Here is a 14,924-nt window from a genome sequence, read left to right as displayed (position 1 = left end):
AATTGATGTGATTAGTAAAACATGTGAGTATTTTTGGAAGATTTATTTGATGTGACTAGTAACACATGTGAGTATTAATTACAGTTCAATTGATTTGATAAGTGACACATTAGTTAATTAATTAATCTAAGTGGAGTATCACTTCAAGATGTTGCAGTTGTACTTTATTAAAGTAGTAAAGGTAATAAATACACAAATAAAACAAATTTGCAACTATTATTAACATATTTCTAATTAAATCAACACGTTAACTGTGTTAGTATCGTGTTGACATACAGGACTAAGTCATGTGTGAGTGCTCTCAATGAAACGTTGTGTGGGTCCACACTCACTGCTGCACATATACTGGCGAGGAGTAGAAAGAGAGAGAGAGAGAGAGAGAGCTACAGCGATGCCATTATAAGCAGTGAATGAAGCCAGTGATCCAAAAAGCACAGTGTTTTTGTCATGTAAATAGGAGAGGAGTTGGACACAGTCAGACTGGAGCTGAGAGCAGACACATTCTCTCCAGTCCAGAGGAGTGAGAGCTGCTCTGTCTGTCGTCTGTGCTGCCGATGAGTCCAGGTCACCGTCCTGTTCTCAGTAAGAAAAAACCTCTTTCAGTCTGATGTTCCATGTTTGCTCAGGACATCGAGCTGACAGCTGCTCCTGCATGTGTTTGGTGGTGAATGAAGTAATTACAGCTGCCTCATGAGATAAAGTTCCTCCTGAGTGAGTACAGATAATAAGTTGTGTAGATAGTTTAAATGTCACTGTAGCAAGTGTATTTCAATGAACCCTATTGTGTTGGTATGTAGGATCCCCCTGCACTACACTGTATGTCTTTCATCATAGCAGTATTGGAAAAAGAAGTACTAGTAACATTTTACTTGAGTAAATGTACAAATCAATCGGAATTTTTTTTTGCAAATAAGCGCAACATACATTTTTCGACTTGATAACTTAAGTACAGTAAGGAAGTAGATGTACTTTGTTGCATCCCACCACAGGATCACAGGATATTCTAGATTGATTGTTTCTGATGTACTTAGTTTTATTCCCCTGGAGAGAAGTTGCCTGTGACTGTGTGTGTTCTCCTCATTGCCCAATGTGGCACGTACAGTGTAGAAAAATGTCTGTTCTTTCTTCTGAATCAACCCTTTGAGTCTTAGATGAAGTGAGTCACAAGTACAGGAGGAGTCCATGTGTCGGGGTGTAATAAGGTGCAGTCACAGGGATTTAGAACGACCTTTAACACCTGATGTGTGGTCTGACGGAGCCAGGAGAAAAAGCCTCTCCAGAGAAATCACTGTAAAAGCTGGCACTGGTCTTATCTGGTACTCCTACTACTTCTCCAAAATTATTGTTCTCCTGAAAGGTTGCACAAAGTACGATCTTACACAAAATAGAATTTGTCCGAGTCATGACCCAGACCTAACTAGTTTAAAGTTCTGGCATGATGAATACTGAGCAAGGAATGTGGAGATATATTGCAAATATATTTAAGTAATAGTAAGCTGTTAAGTGATCAGAAGACTTGAACCATCATTTTATTCAAATGTCACCAAAGGTACAATGTGTAAACAAACTGAGTAACCTCGACCATCATATCCCGTCTTCTATATACAGTCGGTATTTCTTTTTTTCCTTGACCACAGTCTCAATCCTTACAGTTTGAGCTGCCTGAACGAAATCAAACCTTAACGATGGCAGTGACGGATCTGATTCCTCAGTAGTGTTCATTATTGTGGAAGGCAATGACAAATGACCTGTGTCTTTGTAAGGGTTGGGGGGGGGGGGACCTGTCACACTCTAACTGGTGAGAGGATATTTAAACCTTTAGCTGTGGGCTGGTCAACAATCCAGTCCACTCGCGCTTTGTAAGGAACACAATTAAACAAGGTGAGCATGAGGATTGTGTGTCAGGGACACTGGGGCATGCTCAGGAATGCAGATTACCATATTAGTTCAGAGTAAAGAAGGTAGCTTTACCTCTATCAAAAAATATATGGCAATCATATTGTTCATATCAAATATTTGACAAGTAGAGAATGTGCCCGTTAAGTATGAGCACATGATTGTGTAAACACAGGAGTCACAAAGCCGTTTCCCATAGCCTGCAGGCATGTGTTCTGCTCCATGTGCCACTCCCAAGACCATGGGAGGAGGCTGTGGAGGGAGGGGCCTGCCTCCCGAGCCTCAAGCCCACACAGGTGAACTCGTCCTGGGGTGGAATGCAGCAAGGAGGGGGCCTTGACACACAGAGGTGTGGAGCTTTTGACTTGTAACAGGGTGGGGAAGGGATAGAGGTACAGGAAGGGAGTTAACCCTCTCAGTCACAGCTGCTCACCTGGGACAGGGAAGGGAAAGTTTGTGTGTGTGTGTGTGTGTGTGTGTGTCTGTCTGTCTGTCTGTCTGTCTGTCTGTGTGTGTGTGTGTGTCTGTCTGTGTGTGTGTGTGTGTGTGTGTGTGTGAGTGCGCAGAAGCTAAAGGAGGGATCAAGTCCCAACACACACAGTTGCATTCACTCAGTCGCACTGAGGCTCACTGTCATTCATATTGCTCTCCTTAAAAACTCATGCGCACACACTCACAGACTCACACACGCACTGCACTCAGCAGAATTTAAGGTTGAATAAATCACTTTGACCAGGAAGGAGCAAAAGATAGACAAGAGAAGGACTGGAAATATTTTTGTCTCTTTCTTTCCTTTTTAAACTTGGACACGGGGACTTTACTTTTTCAACACAGGTGGATACAAACTTTTTCCAAACTTTTTGTGTGCCATACAAAGCCAGAAGAACACAGTTTCTTTATTTCTTTATTTACAGTTGGACTTTTGGACTTGGCCTGGGTGAGAGCGCAGTGAGAGGTTTGTTTGATTAGTAATCTTCTTTCCCGTCACACATTTCCTAAGGGCTCCATTGTTTTCACCTTCACCGTTTTCTTTTAAGACTTTTACAAAACTGACCCAATTATTCTGCTTCGTTAATGTTCGTATATAACCTTTGAGCAAGGTGAAGGGCAGTAGTGAATATGAGTTATGTAACTTAACATTTCAGATGTGCATGCAAGAAAAGATTTGGATTTAGTTTATTCTATTTAGATCTTTTTTTTCTGCACGATTGCCCACATCAAAGCTCTGCCTGTAATGCAATGCAACACAGGTGAACAAAAGAGGATCAGTTCCAGCAACAGTCAGTTCCCAGTGTTTGCTGTCATCTACTGATTTATACTCAGTGTTAATCCAGCAGACCCCCAGCATTTAGTTTATTTTATGTTGTTTGGGTTTTTAAAGTGGAATTAAGAGATACAGTAACTTCAGAGACACATTTTCCAGGTGTGTTTTACTGTTATTTTGCTAACGATCAAGGGCAGGGACCCTGAACTTGACCCCCAAACCTATCAATACACCCCCACCGTCACCCCTCACCCCTAACTGATGATGTCATGACAGGTTCAGACCCACGCCCAGCAACGGTATGTTCACCTGGAAGACGTGTTGTTGTCTGCAGGGACCAAAAGCTTTTGAACTCAAGATAAAAGTCTCCTCTTTTTTTTGTGCCACAGTGCACTTTAGACTAAATAGCGTGCAGATGACTCAGTTCTATTTTCTGCCTCTTGGAAGCTGTAATTTGTGTTTCCAACTTGGTGTCATAAAAAACACTGCAGCGTCGGTTTGAGCTTTGATTCGGTCTAAAAAGGAAAAGAATACAAAGTGCTTTTTTCTTATCTCAGCTCATATTCCATGACTGACAGTTTGAAGTTTGGAGAATAGAAGCTGGTCTGTTCCTCCTGACCCCTCCTGGTCAGTGATTTATGTGACACCTTATGGCATGAACTCACACACACACACACACACACACACACACACACACACACACACACACACACACACACACACACACACACACACACACGCACACTAGTAGTCAGCTTAGGCTCACACTGACGTGCTAAGGTGCCTTTCCCAGGTGTTTTCCAGGCCGTGTTTTTTACTTGGACAGGTCATTCTCTCGCCCAAAGGAGAAATTCCATCTCAGAGTTGTAAATCTCCGGAGGCACAAATCATCTTCTTTTTTTTATGCACTGTGGCACAGTTAGCTGCCCACTGAGATAATTACCAAGACATTTCATGCCACATCGTGCCCTTTGTTCACTCCCCATCGCTCCCGTCTTCAGCTTTTTTTTTTTGTAGCTTCCTCTCAATCAGATTGTTCTCCATCCAAGATTCCTGCATACAATTATAGGTTTTTATTGTGAAGAGTCTAAACAACACGCAGCCATACAGGAGTATTTCCAGGTCACACCCTGTATTGGTCTCTTCCTGTGATTCATCTTTTACTTTCTATCATGTCTCAACTGATCCTTTATTGCACAAGTCTATTTAAAATAGTCTATGTGAGAATAGTGGATGGTAATTTTAAACTGCATCAAGACACTACTTAGCTGCATGTATTTAGGTATGAAGAGCTGAGGCATGTTTCTATTATAGTCTGAATATGTCATCCAATTATCTCTGCACCCAAATTAACTAATTAGTTTTTATAGTGTTTTTATTTTTTTCACAAATGATTTTTTGGTGAATAGCACATTGGCAGATCTATAATATTTTTTTCTAAATCAGGGGCCATAAAGGGGCCACAGTTTGCACAGAGGGGCCAACATCCATGCACAATTCCTGTGCATTAATTCCCAGTAAGGTTCTCACTTAGGTTAACCCTTGTGTAGTGCTCGCTCTATAGCTTTGAGCAAAGCCACAAATCATTCAATATATTTTAAAAATTGTTAAGCACGTAGGGTAATCTTAGAATATAAGAATTCTTAACAAAGTGTCATATATTTTGTTACAGGTGTTAATATGCATCTGATTTTTTTTGTTTCTTTCTTTTTTAAGAAAATAACCCCCACTACTGACAGGACAGGAGCACTTCAGGGGCCAATCAGATTTCAGTCCCCTGAGGCCCTGATTGATAAAAATCAGCCAATATGAGGCTTTCACAGACATGTTAATGACAATGATGATATTTGCCAATATGCGCTTATATAAAAGCATTTACTTTACAGAATAAACAAAGCAGCTTTGGCTGTTTCTGTTTTTTACAGTTATTTATAATAATGTTTATGGTTTTTATGGTTAAACTAAAAAGGACAATGTTCTTTTGAGAAGCGGAATGGCTATTTTTTGTAGAGGACAAATGTTCTTTTAAACTTTGAAGAGAAGGGCGGCCTGTGTCTCTTTGTTTAAACCAGTCTCAGTTTGCAGCTCATTTCACCAACTGAAGCGAGGGTGAAGGGAGTGTCTGGGCCTGTTCACTTTCTTCCAGCCCCCGACCAAAACAAAGTACGGGTGGATCAAGTTACACCTCAGCGATATTGCCAGAAGACAAAACGTTTTCTCCCTCTCTCTCTCTCTCTCTCTCTCTCTCTCTGTAACAGTGGATTTTGTGTAAATTGTACATGTGAAAGTATTCATGTATTTTTCTGTTGAAGGAAGGAGATGGGGAGATGGGCGTTACATCTCTCAGTGGGGATTGGGCTTCTAGCCGTCCTGCTGACCGTCTGTGATGCTGATGGTAAGGACATAAATGGACTAAACAACCACTAGTCACATTCACGCATACATTTATTCATTACTCAGACATCTCAGTCACACACTGGCAGTGAAGCCATCAGGGTAAATAAAATAGTTGACTCATGTTTCTTCCATATTTAAAAAAAAAAAAATTCAATGTGGGGTTAGTTTGACATTTTAGGTAAACATCTGTCAAGTTAGTTGAAGTTAAAGGTACATTTATCTCTGAAAGATCAGCACCTTTTTAATACTGTATATTTCTTATTTCTTAATTTACCTAGCTTTTTATCTGCTGGTATATCGGTGTTTGGAACTTGCAAATGGTAACTTGCGGGGTTCCCCAGGGCTCAGTGTGGGGACCATTGCTGTACAATTTATAGACTGATTACATGGGAGGTATCCAAAAACACTAAAGAGGACATTATAAGCAGAGACATATATTCAATTTGTAGTGGAAAGAATTTGGAACAGCTCTTGGATACTGCTTACTTGATACTTAGGAGCTGGTTTAATTCTAACAAATTAACACTGAACTTAAGGAAAACTAATTGTATAATCTATCACGATTGTCTAAGAAACACAACAAAGAAGATCATGAGAAAAAATAAATGAAAAGAAAGAGTGAAATAATATATCTCAAAGTAACATATAGTATCATATATATCACATCATATAGTATCATATAGATAACAAATAATGCTGGAGGCCACATATAAGTTCTATAAAATCTAAAATATCAAAGTCAATTGCAATATTATATAAAGTCAATGATAGATGAAATTATTCCTCAGCTCTGGTTTTATCTGTTAAATGTGTTTTGGTGTTACCAAAGGTATTCTTGCAATGTTTCCTGGGTTTGATTCTCACTTGTTGGCTCTCTCTGTGTCTCTGACTTTTCCCGACTCTCTCCCCTCAGTGAAATACTGCCTCGCCGCCAAGTCCTGCTCTGAGTGCCTGCAGACTTGGAAGGGCTGCTCCTACTGCACTGATGAGGTGAGAGCAGATAACAGACCATTGCCAAGGAAGAAAAGTGGCTATTTTAAGTCTACTATAAGCACAATTTAAACAAATTCTACAAGATAAAAATAAAAACCTATGAAATATATTTGATCTGTATAACTGCTTCACAGGATGAAAATATAAGATAAAATAACTTATCCTAAGAGATGTATTGCAGATGTATTTTTCTAACTTTTTATTTTTGAACAAGGGCTGTAAACAGAAAACACAAAGCAAAAAAAAAGAAAAACAAAGAAAAGAGGTCCTGGGATGATTTAAATATCACACATAGTAAATTTACAGTTTGTCTCCCAGTTCTTTTCGGAGATGCACTACAGGGATAGGTGATCTGTTCTAGAAAATATTAGACTGGCAGTAGGGCATTTTTTCTGAAGCCAGTGTTTTGTTACAGTCCTATAGCTCGCTGCTAGCATAATTTTTAGGTGATAGGTGTCATCTTTGGTCAGCCTGTAGGGGATGAGTATAGAGGGACGCGAATGTTCCTCTGATACTAAAACTCAGGGGTTTTAAAATGAATACGTTCTTGCGAGAAGTCTTGATAGCCGAGTAAAGTGCGTGTATCTTGAGTCTTGGATGGCAGCTATGCACTTTATCCGTGTGCAATATGCTAATCTGTTCCTTCGCTGTGAGCGCATTAATCACTGGAAATCCAACAATTCCTACTATGCTCTATGAATTTGTTTTGTTTACTTATTTACATTTTTTTTATTAAAAAAGCAGTTGATTTAACCAAAAATCATATCATCTCAATCTAAGGTCAGTTTACTACTTTTTTGAGCTTCATCTTTATCAGAAATTGAAATTAAATGTCAGTCTTCATGGAGATGGCTCAGTTGTGTCAATGGATCCAGACATGGTATTAACATCCATCCTGAATGTGTCTCCTGTGGCCATCTATGATTGGATCTCACCACCCCCCTCCATATGCAAAAAGTGTTACTTCTGTTCATGAAGACCAAAGTGTGTTGTCTTTAGACAGTTTGAGTTTGCAGATGTGTCAGATGACAATGTTTGTGTGTGTGAAGGTATGAAGGTAAGAAAGAAGACAGATTTTACTAATTTAAGAAAAGTATCAATCATGTGGTGGTTAGTGTTGATACTGAGGCGGTGGATACAAACAAATCAACATATGGACACTGAGAAGCATAAAAAAATAATCAGCTGAGTAGTTGGTCCTTCATCTGTGGCCCAGAACATACTAATGTTCACACAATGTGGACACATGGATCTCAGACCACCTTCGAATGTGTGACTGGATCTCAAGACGCATTGAGGAAACATTTGGTTGCACTCAGACCTGAACGTAGAGCTGACCACTTATGATTGGGTGACTTAGGACTGAGCAAATGCCATCCACTGATGAAGAATGGATCCTCACCCTCAATTAATGGTTTTTAATGAATCAAAAATTGAACTGAAAGCTCAACTCACTAATCACACTTCCTATTTGCACAGGACTTTAATGGCCCTCGCTGTGACCTGCAAGAAAACATACGTGCCCACGGCTGCAGATCTATATTATCAGCTGAAAGCGAAACAATTATGAAGAAGGTAAGACATCTCCACTCTTGTTTCTTTTCAAATCATTCCATCACTCTTTCGTCTTAAATGTCTGTTATGTTGCAAATCAAAAATCTTAACTTTCCTATTCTGCTGCTCAGAAACAAGATATCAACATGAATCTCCAGCAGTCTCAGGTGTCTCCACAACTGATGAGCATGAGCTTCCTGCCAGGAGAGGAGAAGGTGGTTGACATGGACGTGTTTGCTCCGACCAATGGTCCTCTGGATCTTTATATTCTTATGGATTTCTCCAACTCCATGGCTGACGATTTGGCCAACTTGAAGAATATGGGCGAGGAGCTATGTGAGCAGCCCTGAAATGGCATCAAATCTTTGACGTGTTGCGATGACTGTTGTCAATGCGATACTGATGGCATGTATTTCCTATAGCTCGGTTGGTGAAAGAGCTGTCAAGTGACTACAACATCGGCTTTGGGAAGTTTGTGGACAAAGTGATTGAGCCCCAGACGGACATGAGACCCGTCAAGTAAGAGAGATAATATGAAATAACCTTCTTAGGGAAGTGAAGTATGTACATGATAGGGCGTAATTTAAATGTCCATTCCATTTCCCACTGTCTCTCTTTTTTTGTCCATCCTCCTTCTTCACTTCTCAGACTTAAAACGCCATGGCCCAACAGTGACCCTCCATTCTCCTTCCAAAATGTCATCAAGCTAACCAGCGATGTACAAGAATTCACCAGTGAGCTCCAGAAGGAGAGAATATCTGGCAACCTGGATGCTCCTGAAGGAGGGTTTGACGCCATATTGCAGGCCGCAGTTTGTGGGGTCAGTAAGAACCGCACATTGTTTTGGCTCTCCACTTACTCAGCACTGAACAGACAAAGTTTGGGATGAGCTGGTTAACATAGTAGAAATTGAGTTGAGGTACACCATAGACCAGGGGTTACTAGGTGGACCAAGATCCAGATCCAGACGTTGTCCAATCATGACCCGGACATATAACCGATAAATCATTGACAATTGTCAAGCAAATAGTATTTCTATTTAAACCAGGGCAAATTTTCCTGCCTTTACAGAAAAGCAGGTGTGTTGAAATCATTAAGTTTAAATTGGTTAGCAAAAATAGTATTTTTTTAATTAAAATTTTCCTCAGTTCAAGGACTTTTTTCAAGGTGCACATTTAAAAAAGCAATCTGTTATATATATGAATATATACATAATAAAAGAGCATATATATTTTAACTTATTTTGGATCCCCTCGAGTGTTTAGAATCATAATGGTAGTTAGATATTATGATGTTCCGCACCCTTGTTGGATGGAAACATTGTCTATCTGGACCACTCTAAATTTGTACATAAAGATGGAGGACCTGTCTGCACTGGCCCCTGTTATACAAAAACGAAGGTAAAATATCTCGGATATGTGTGCCAACATTTTGTATTTTTTGTCGTCATTTGGAGACAGAGTCTGGGCAGAAGTGATCGTGGTGGAGAGACACAGCATCGAGGTCCCGTTGATAAACATGCTCGACCAATCTTAGCTGTCAATCAGTGCTTTTTACCCCATTATTATGGTATCAAATAAAATTAAATCAAACTTACCACAAAAATTAGCACTTGATCATACATCAATGTGATATGAACTACCAAAAATGACAAAACCATTAATGAGAAAAATTAATTTGATGCGTGTTTTGGCCTTATTAGTTTGGTCCATGTCCCATCTGCTAATATGGAGGAGGCGGGATTTATGACCTTTAATGTAGCCAGCCACCAGGGGTTGATCAAGATGATTTGGCCTCATATTTGGGGAGTTGTTATGTTATCCATCTTCATAAATGCACTTTTAAAAATCTTGGAGAGTGAAGGGAAGGACATTTAATTTGGAAATGATGATTCTTGACTCTTTTGTCTGTCCCTTATTTTATTTGTATCTCTCTTCTAGGATGAGATCGGTTGGCGAAACCACAGCACGCATCTCCTGGTTTTCTCCACTGAGTCAGCCTTCCACTACGAGGCAGATGGCGCTAACGTGCTGTCTGGCATCCTGCCACGCAACGACGAACTCTGCCACCTGGACAAAAACGGCAAATACACAGAGGATATCAATCAGGATTACCCATCAATACCCACGCTGGTCCGCGTACTTGGCAAACATAACATCATCCCCATATTTGCTGTTACAAACCACTCCTACACATACTACAAGGTCAGTGGGCTGTAGTTGTTCAGTTTTCACAGGGGTAATTCTCTTGAACTGTGATGTCAGAGTTTAGCTAAAGAATTTATTTTCTGTATTATGTAGAAACTTCAGGAATATTTCCCCATTGCTGAGGTTGGTCTGCTGCAAGAGGATTCCTCTAACATCCTGGAGCTCATGAAGATCGCCTTCGAGGTAAAACATCATCTCCTCTGTAAATCATCAGGGGGAAGAATGAGGCTCATTTTGTTTTCAGTAGCTACCAACTGAATCAAATGATTGTGATCATATGTGTATTTGCTGATGTCCTCGTGTGTCCTTACAGAATATCGGTTCCAAGATGAGCATCCGTGCTGAGGACAGACCCAAAGCATTTGAGGCTCAGTTCCTTTCGACCAGTGGAAACCATCTAGAGCACGGGGACTTGGATTACAAGCCTGGAACAACAGTAAGACAGTCACGACTAACAAATCAATCAAACTTACAAATGTATGTGTTTATAAAACCTCCAAGTTCTATGCATTTACAGCTTCAGTCAATTTAGAGTCCACAATTATCTACAACCCAGTCTTTGGACTGAGGGAGGAAGCTTGAGTACCCTTTAATACACTGGCAACATGTCCAGGGTGTACCCCGCCTCTTGCCCCATGTCAGCTAGGATTGGCTCCAGTTCCTCCCGGTGTAGATGATCGAAGTAATGATCAGTTTGCACACATTGTGGGTCAATTTAACTAATTAATTACTAAAACCAGTTTGTCAGCTTTTACAGGCCATATAGTTGTAGTCAAATCCAATATGGTCCTAAATTGTCTGTTCTAAGACTTGTACAGCTAAATGCTTGGTGTGCGCACACATGCTCTTAACTTCTGTGTGTGAACTTGTGTGTTCTCCAGGGTAAGTTCCAGATGCGTCTCAAAGCCCAGAGGATGATTGGCACGACCCCTGTCTGCCACAGCGATCAGGATGAGAAGGAGGGAATGATAAGAGTCAAGCCCACCACCTTCAACGCCGCTCTCAATCTTGAGGCCTCGATTCTGTGTCGGACCTGCGAATGTGAGAAGGTTAGACATGTAGATGGCGCACGAGAAGTCAAGCTGAAGTCATTGATTCTCAATTCTCTGTGGGGAATTAAGCCCAGTGTTTCTTTTCTGTGTCCTCCAGACTCCTGTCAAGAATGCAGCCAAATGCCACGGCAATGGAGACCTGGTGTGTGGGAAGTGTCGATGTAGTGGTAACTGGTGAGATTATTATTATTAATTCTTATTAATGTGTAACATCCCTTTAAGTTTTGAGTGTGTCTACCTGGAAATAAAAGAAAATACAGTGCTGAGAGGCAAGGCTGTGTCCTGCCTACCTACTGTATACCCCTTTACCCCTACATACACATATATAACACACCAAATAGCTTGCTCAAACTTAGTTATCTAAGTTGTCTTGCTATGAGCAACGACACCAGTAGCAGTGCACACATGTTTGCGACAAAAATTTCACATGAAGTACAGGCTCTTAGCCTCTAGAGTTTCCTGACGGCAAAGACCAAGGCGGTCCTGAGCTGGTACAGGTGGCTGTTTCAGCCATAGGTTCAAATTGTGTGTGTGTGTGTGTGAGAAAGGGACTTCTGTGAGACAGGAGAGGAAGGAGGCCGTCCCTGAATGTTAGACAACATGATGGTTTAGTTGCTTGGTTTCAGCAGAGATTTGAAAATGAGTGCAGCTTTCCAGATTCCCACTCAAGAGTGGTTGCTGCATGGTGGCAGGGGGCTGCCAACCTGTGATTATATGATGTTGAGAAGTTGACTCTATGTAAGCATTGATGGTTTGACACACTGGGTTGCATGAGGAGCCATGTTCAAGCCATAAATGTGGAATTGTTGTTGTAAATTTGTGTGTGTGATAAAGCCAACATTAATGTATTTAATCAAAGAACAGTCTAATAATTTAGTGTACTTTAAAAAAATACATTTAAGTGTGCAGCATCTCTTTAAGTGCCATATTATTGCCTGGGTTATGATGTCTTTGCCAAGCGATGGACTGTTTAAGGTCTCTGAGCTCAATAAAGTCTTTGGTTTTTTTCTCTTTGCTTTGTCCACGTGTCTCCTTCAGGCTGGGTGCATTCTGTAACTGCTCAGCGAGTACTTCATCTCTGGACACCAGCCAGTGCATAGGCCCAAACATGACGGAGCCTTGTTCAGGCCACGGAGAATGCATGGAGTGTGGAGGCTGTGTGTGCTACAACCCAGATCAGTTTGAAGGACCATACTGTCAGTATGACAAGACCCGGTGTCAACGATACGGAGGCTTCCTCTGCAATGGTGCGACAATTTGCGGTTGTTGAATTCATGACTGTGGATGGATGTGTGCATATGATGTGTCATCTCTATGATTGTTACAAATGTTCTTCATTTTTCATGTTGTCTCTTAGCCTACCTTTCAGGACACATTATATTATGTAGATGAAAGCTTCCACCAAGACCCAACTACTACCCAATTATTCCCTGGCAAATGTCAAGAAATGTCCAATATCAAATATGATATATAATAATCAATATTAAGGATAGTGATCGTGGATCTGCCTTTTTTTAATCCACCCAAAATGTATGGGGTTCTTTCTTGACCCTAACCCTTTTTTTGCATAATCCTGTTTGACAAACAAACAATCCAAAAAACTAAATGAAAGGGACAAAACACAATGTCTGCATTTGTTGTATTTTACTTTCTTGTATACTCAAAATATTCAATATACAGGACACCAACACCAACACACACACATACACCACTTACCACAGGGGTAATGCTATTAAATCCCATTATTTCCTCCCATCAGACCGTGGCTCTTGCATCATGGGTCGCTGTGCATGTACAGAAGGCTGGGAGGGAAATGCCTGCGAGTGTCCCAAGAGCGACCTGACCTGTCGGGACAGCAAGGGGGTGAGTGGAGCCACCCACTCTCTTTTTGTTTGATATGAGGTTATCATGTCACCTTACACTTCAATGTATCTCACACTGGTTGATTGATTTTGATTTTGTGCCAGGGTGTCTGCAACGGGCGAGGTAAATGTGTGTGCGGTCTCTGTGAATGCGGGAAAACTGCCATGGAAATGACTTCGACCTGTGAGCCAAATTTCCAGGTGTGTGGATCTAATTTATAAGTATGTTTGTTATGCTGCTGTGTATGGATCAAATTCTCAGCTCCAACACAATGGGCCTCATGCAATGAATAAGTTCATATTTTTATCCCAAATTTCTCCTACATTTGTTTGCAAAGTGAGTTTGTATGAACATCGTCAGATTGAACAAACCCTTCTGTCTTCAGAAGAGTGTGTGAATGAGCTGCATAAATATGATGAAAGCCACTTGTGCATATTTGAGTGCACAGAGATAGTAAGATAGAATTGTTAAATCCCCCAATAATACCAAGGCTACAATTCCTGGCATATGCCTGAACTGTCAAGTCATTTTAATGAACTTTACAAGTTTGCAGATTCAGGTCCTGATTTCAGAGGACAAGAAAGATAAAGTCTTGACTTTTAGCAGCATCAAAAGTGAAATTAAGAGACTAAAGCAACACTTTTAACGCTGTTAACCGCTGTCATGGGATCGCTGTCACTGAAATAAAGAACAAATCAATATGAACATTGGTTAAAATAGTGTCTCACCACAAGACTAACAGCAGACTAATGTCTCATGATTCCTATGATACTGGACCACTCGTAAATACTGTTCCTTCCTGTAAGAAAACTCAATGTATGAGAAAATTAGTTTACACAACAAACTTTCCTATATCACTTGTATGCACAACAAGTCTGTTTGTATAAATGATTCTTGCATGAGGCCTGTTCTCTTGTTTTGTTGTTTTTGTTTCAGCTTCATATTATACCTGGTGCTGTTTTTATATGCTTTATGCTTTTTAGCTTTGGTTAGCATGTCTGTTTAGTGTTTCAAAGTGTGTATATACTCTATGTGTGTGTCCCATCTAGTCCCAGCTGGGTGTGTGTGAGGCTACAAGACACTGTGTCCAGTGTAAAGCCTGGAAGACGGGAAAGAAAGAGGACTGTGAGAATTGCCCCTACACATTTAACATGGTGGAAGAACTCAAAGAAGGTTAGCCCACAAAGGAGCTACATTGACTATCAAGATACTTCTCATAATGAAGAATATGGTATCACGCTGTAGCATGCTTGTCCGTGTGTTTTCAGCGGACAAAGTGCTTGATTCGTGCAGTTTCCGTGATGAGGATGATGACTGTACCTATCACTACACTGCTGAGAACCCCAAAGATCCAAAAGCTGCAATCTTGGAGATCCAAGTGCTCAAAAAGAAAGGTGAGCTGCAGTTTGAAAATAAGCACCAACATCCTGGGTTAAATGTGGTGACGGTTGTGGAGGCGTTTGCTTATGTTGCCAGGACACTGTCCATGAAAGGAGACATATGGTGTTTGATTTCCTGTAGTGTGTTATATAACTTTTTTGTGTATGTGAAAGTTATGTTAATAAAAAGTCTGGCAGATAATTCTGAACCATTGCGACATCACAATGTCCCATATTAGCATAATGCTTGCCTAGCAGCAAGCCTGGCACATCTCTGAATTAATCCAGAAATAGCGAGAGCGCAGGCTGATACTTCCTA

General features: G+C 40.6%; 1 protein-coding gene across 7 annotated transcripts in view; it reads left to right on the top strand.

Moving 5' to 3' along the window:
* The first annotated feature begins 442 nt into the window (after nucleotides 1–442).
* Nucleotides 443–14,924, top strand: part of itgb4 (integrin, beta 4) — a 29,519-nt gene continuing 15,037 nt past the window's right edge. The window contains exons 1-18 of one of the 7 annotated variants that reach the window (XM_069517577.1): nucleotides 566–582; nucleotides 2,811–2,851; nucleotides 5,473–5,555; nucleotides 6,471–6,547; nucleotides 8,030–8,125; nucleotides 8,236–8,440; nucleotides 8,527–8,623; nucleotides 8,753–8,924; nucleotides 10,045–10,308; nucleotides 10,405–10,494; nucleotides 10,625–10,747; nucleotides 11,193–11,360; nucleotides 11,461–11,537; nucleotides 12,402–12,610; nucleotides 13,123–13,226; nucleotides 13,331–13,426; nucleotides 14,276–14,399; nucleotides 14,495–14,620. In XM_069517577.1, coding sequence (XP_069373678.1) covers nucleotides 5,480–5,555; nucleotides 6,471–6,547; nucleotides 8,030–8,125; nucleotides 8,236–8,440; nucleotides 8,527–8,623; nucleotides 8,753–8,924; nucleotides 10,045–10,308; nucleotides 10,405–10,494; nucleotides 10,625–10,747; nucleotides 11,193–11,360; nucleotides 11,461–11,537; nucleotides 12,402–12,610; nucleotides 13,123–13,226; nucleotides 13,331–13,426; nucleotides 14,276–14,399; nucleotides 14,495–14,620 — 2,104 coding nt within the window. In that variant the 5' untranslated portion in view covers nucleotides 566–582; nucleotides 2,811–2,851; nucleotides 5,473–5,479. Of the gene's footprint in view, nucleotides 712–2,496; nucleotides 2,852–5,472; nucleotides 5,556–6,470; nucleotides 6,548–8,029; nucleotides 8,126–8,235; nucleotides 8,441–8,526; nucleotides 8,624–8,752; nucleotides 8,925–10,044; nucleotides 10,309–10,404; nucleotides 10,495–10,624; nucleotides 10,748–11,192; nucleotides 11,361–11,460; nucleotides 11,538–12,401; nucleotides 12,611–13,122; nucleotides 13,227–13,330; nucleotides 13,427–14,275; nucleotides 14,400–14,494; nucleotides 14,621–14,924 lie in introns of those variants that run through there. The other 6 variants (XM_020083456.2, XM_020083455.2, XM_020083458.2 and 3 more) reach the window with 6 other exon arrangements.

The sequence above is a fragment of the Paralichthys olivaceus genome, chromosome 21 (assembly GCF_024713975.1).
Source record: "Paralichthys olivaceus isolate ysfri-2021 chromosome 21, ASM2471397v2, whole genome shotgun sequence".
Lineage (NCBI taxonomy): Eukaryota > Metazoa > Chordata > Actinopteri > Pleuronectiformes > Paralichthyidae > Paralichthys > Paralichthys olivaceus.
Note: the sequence above shows the minus strand (reverse complement) of the source record. Positions and strands in the feature narration are given on the sequence as shown.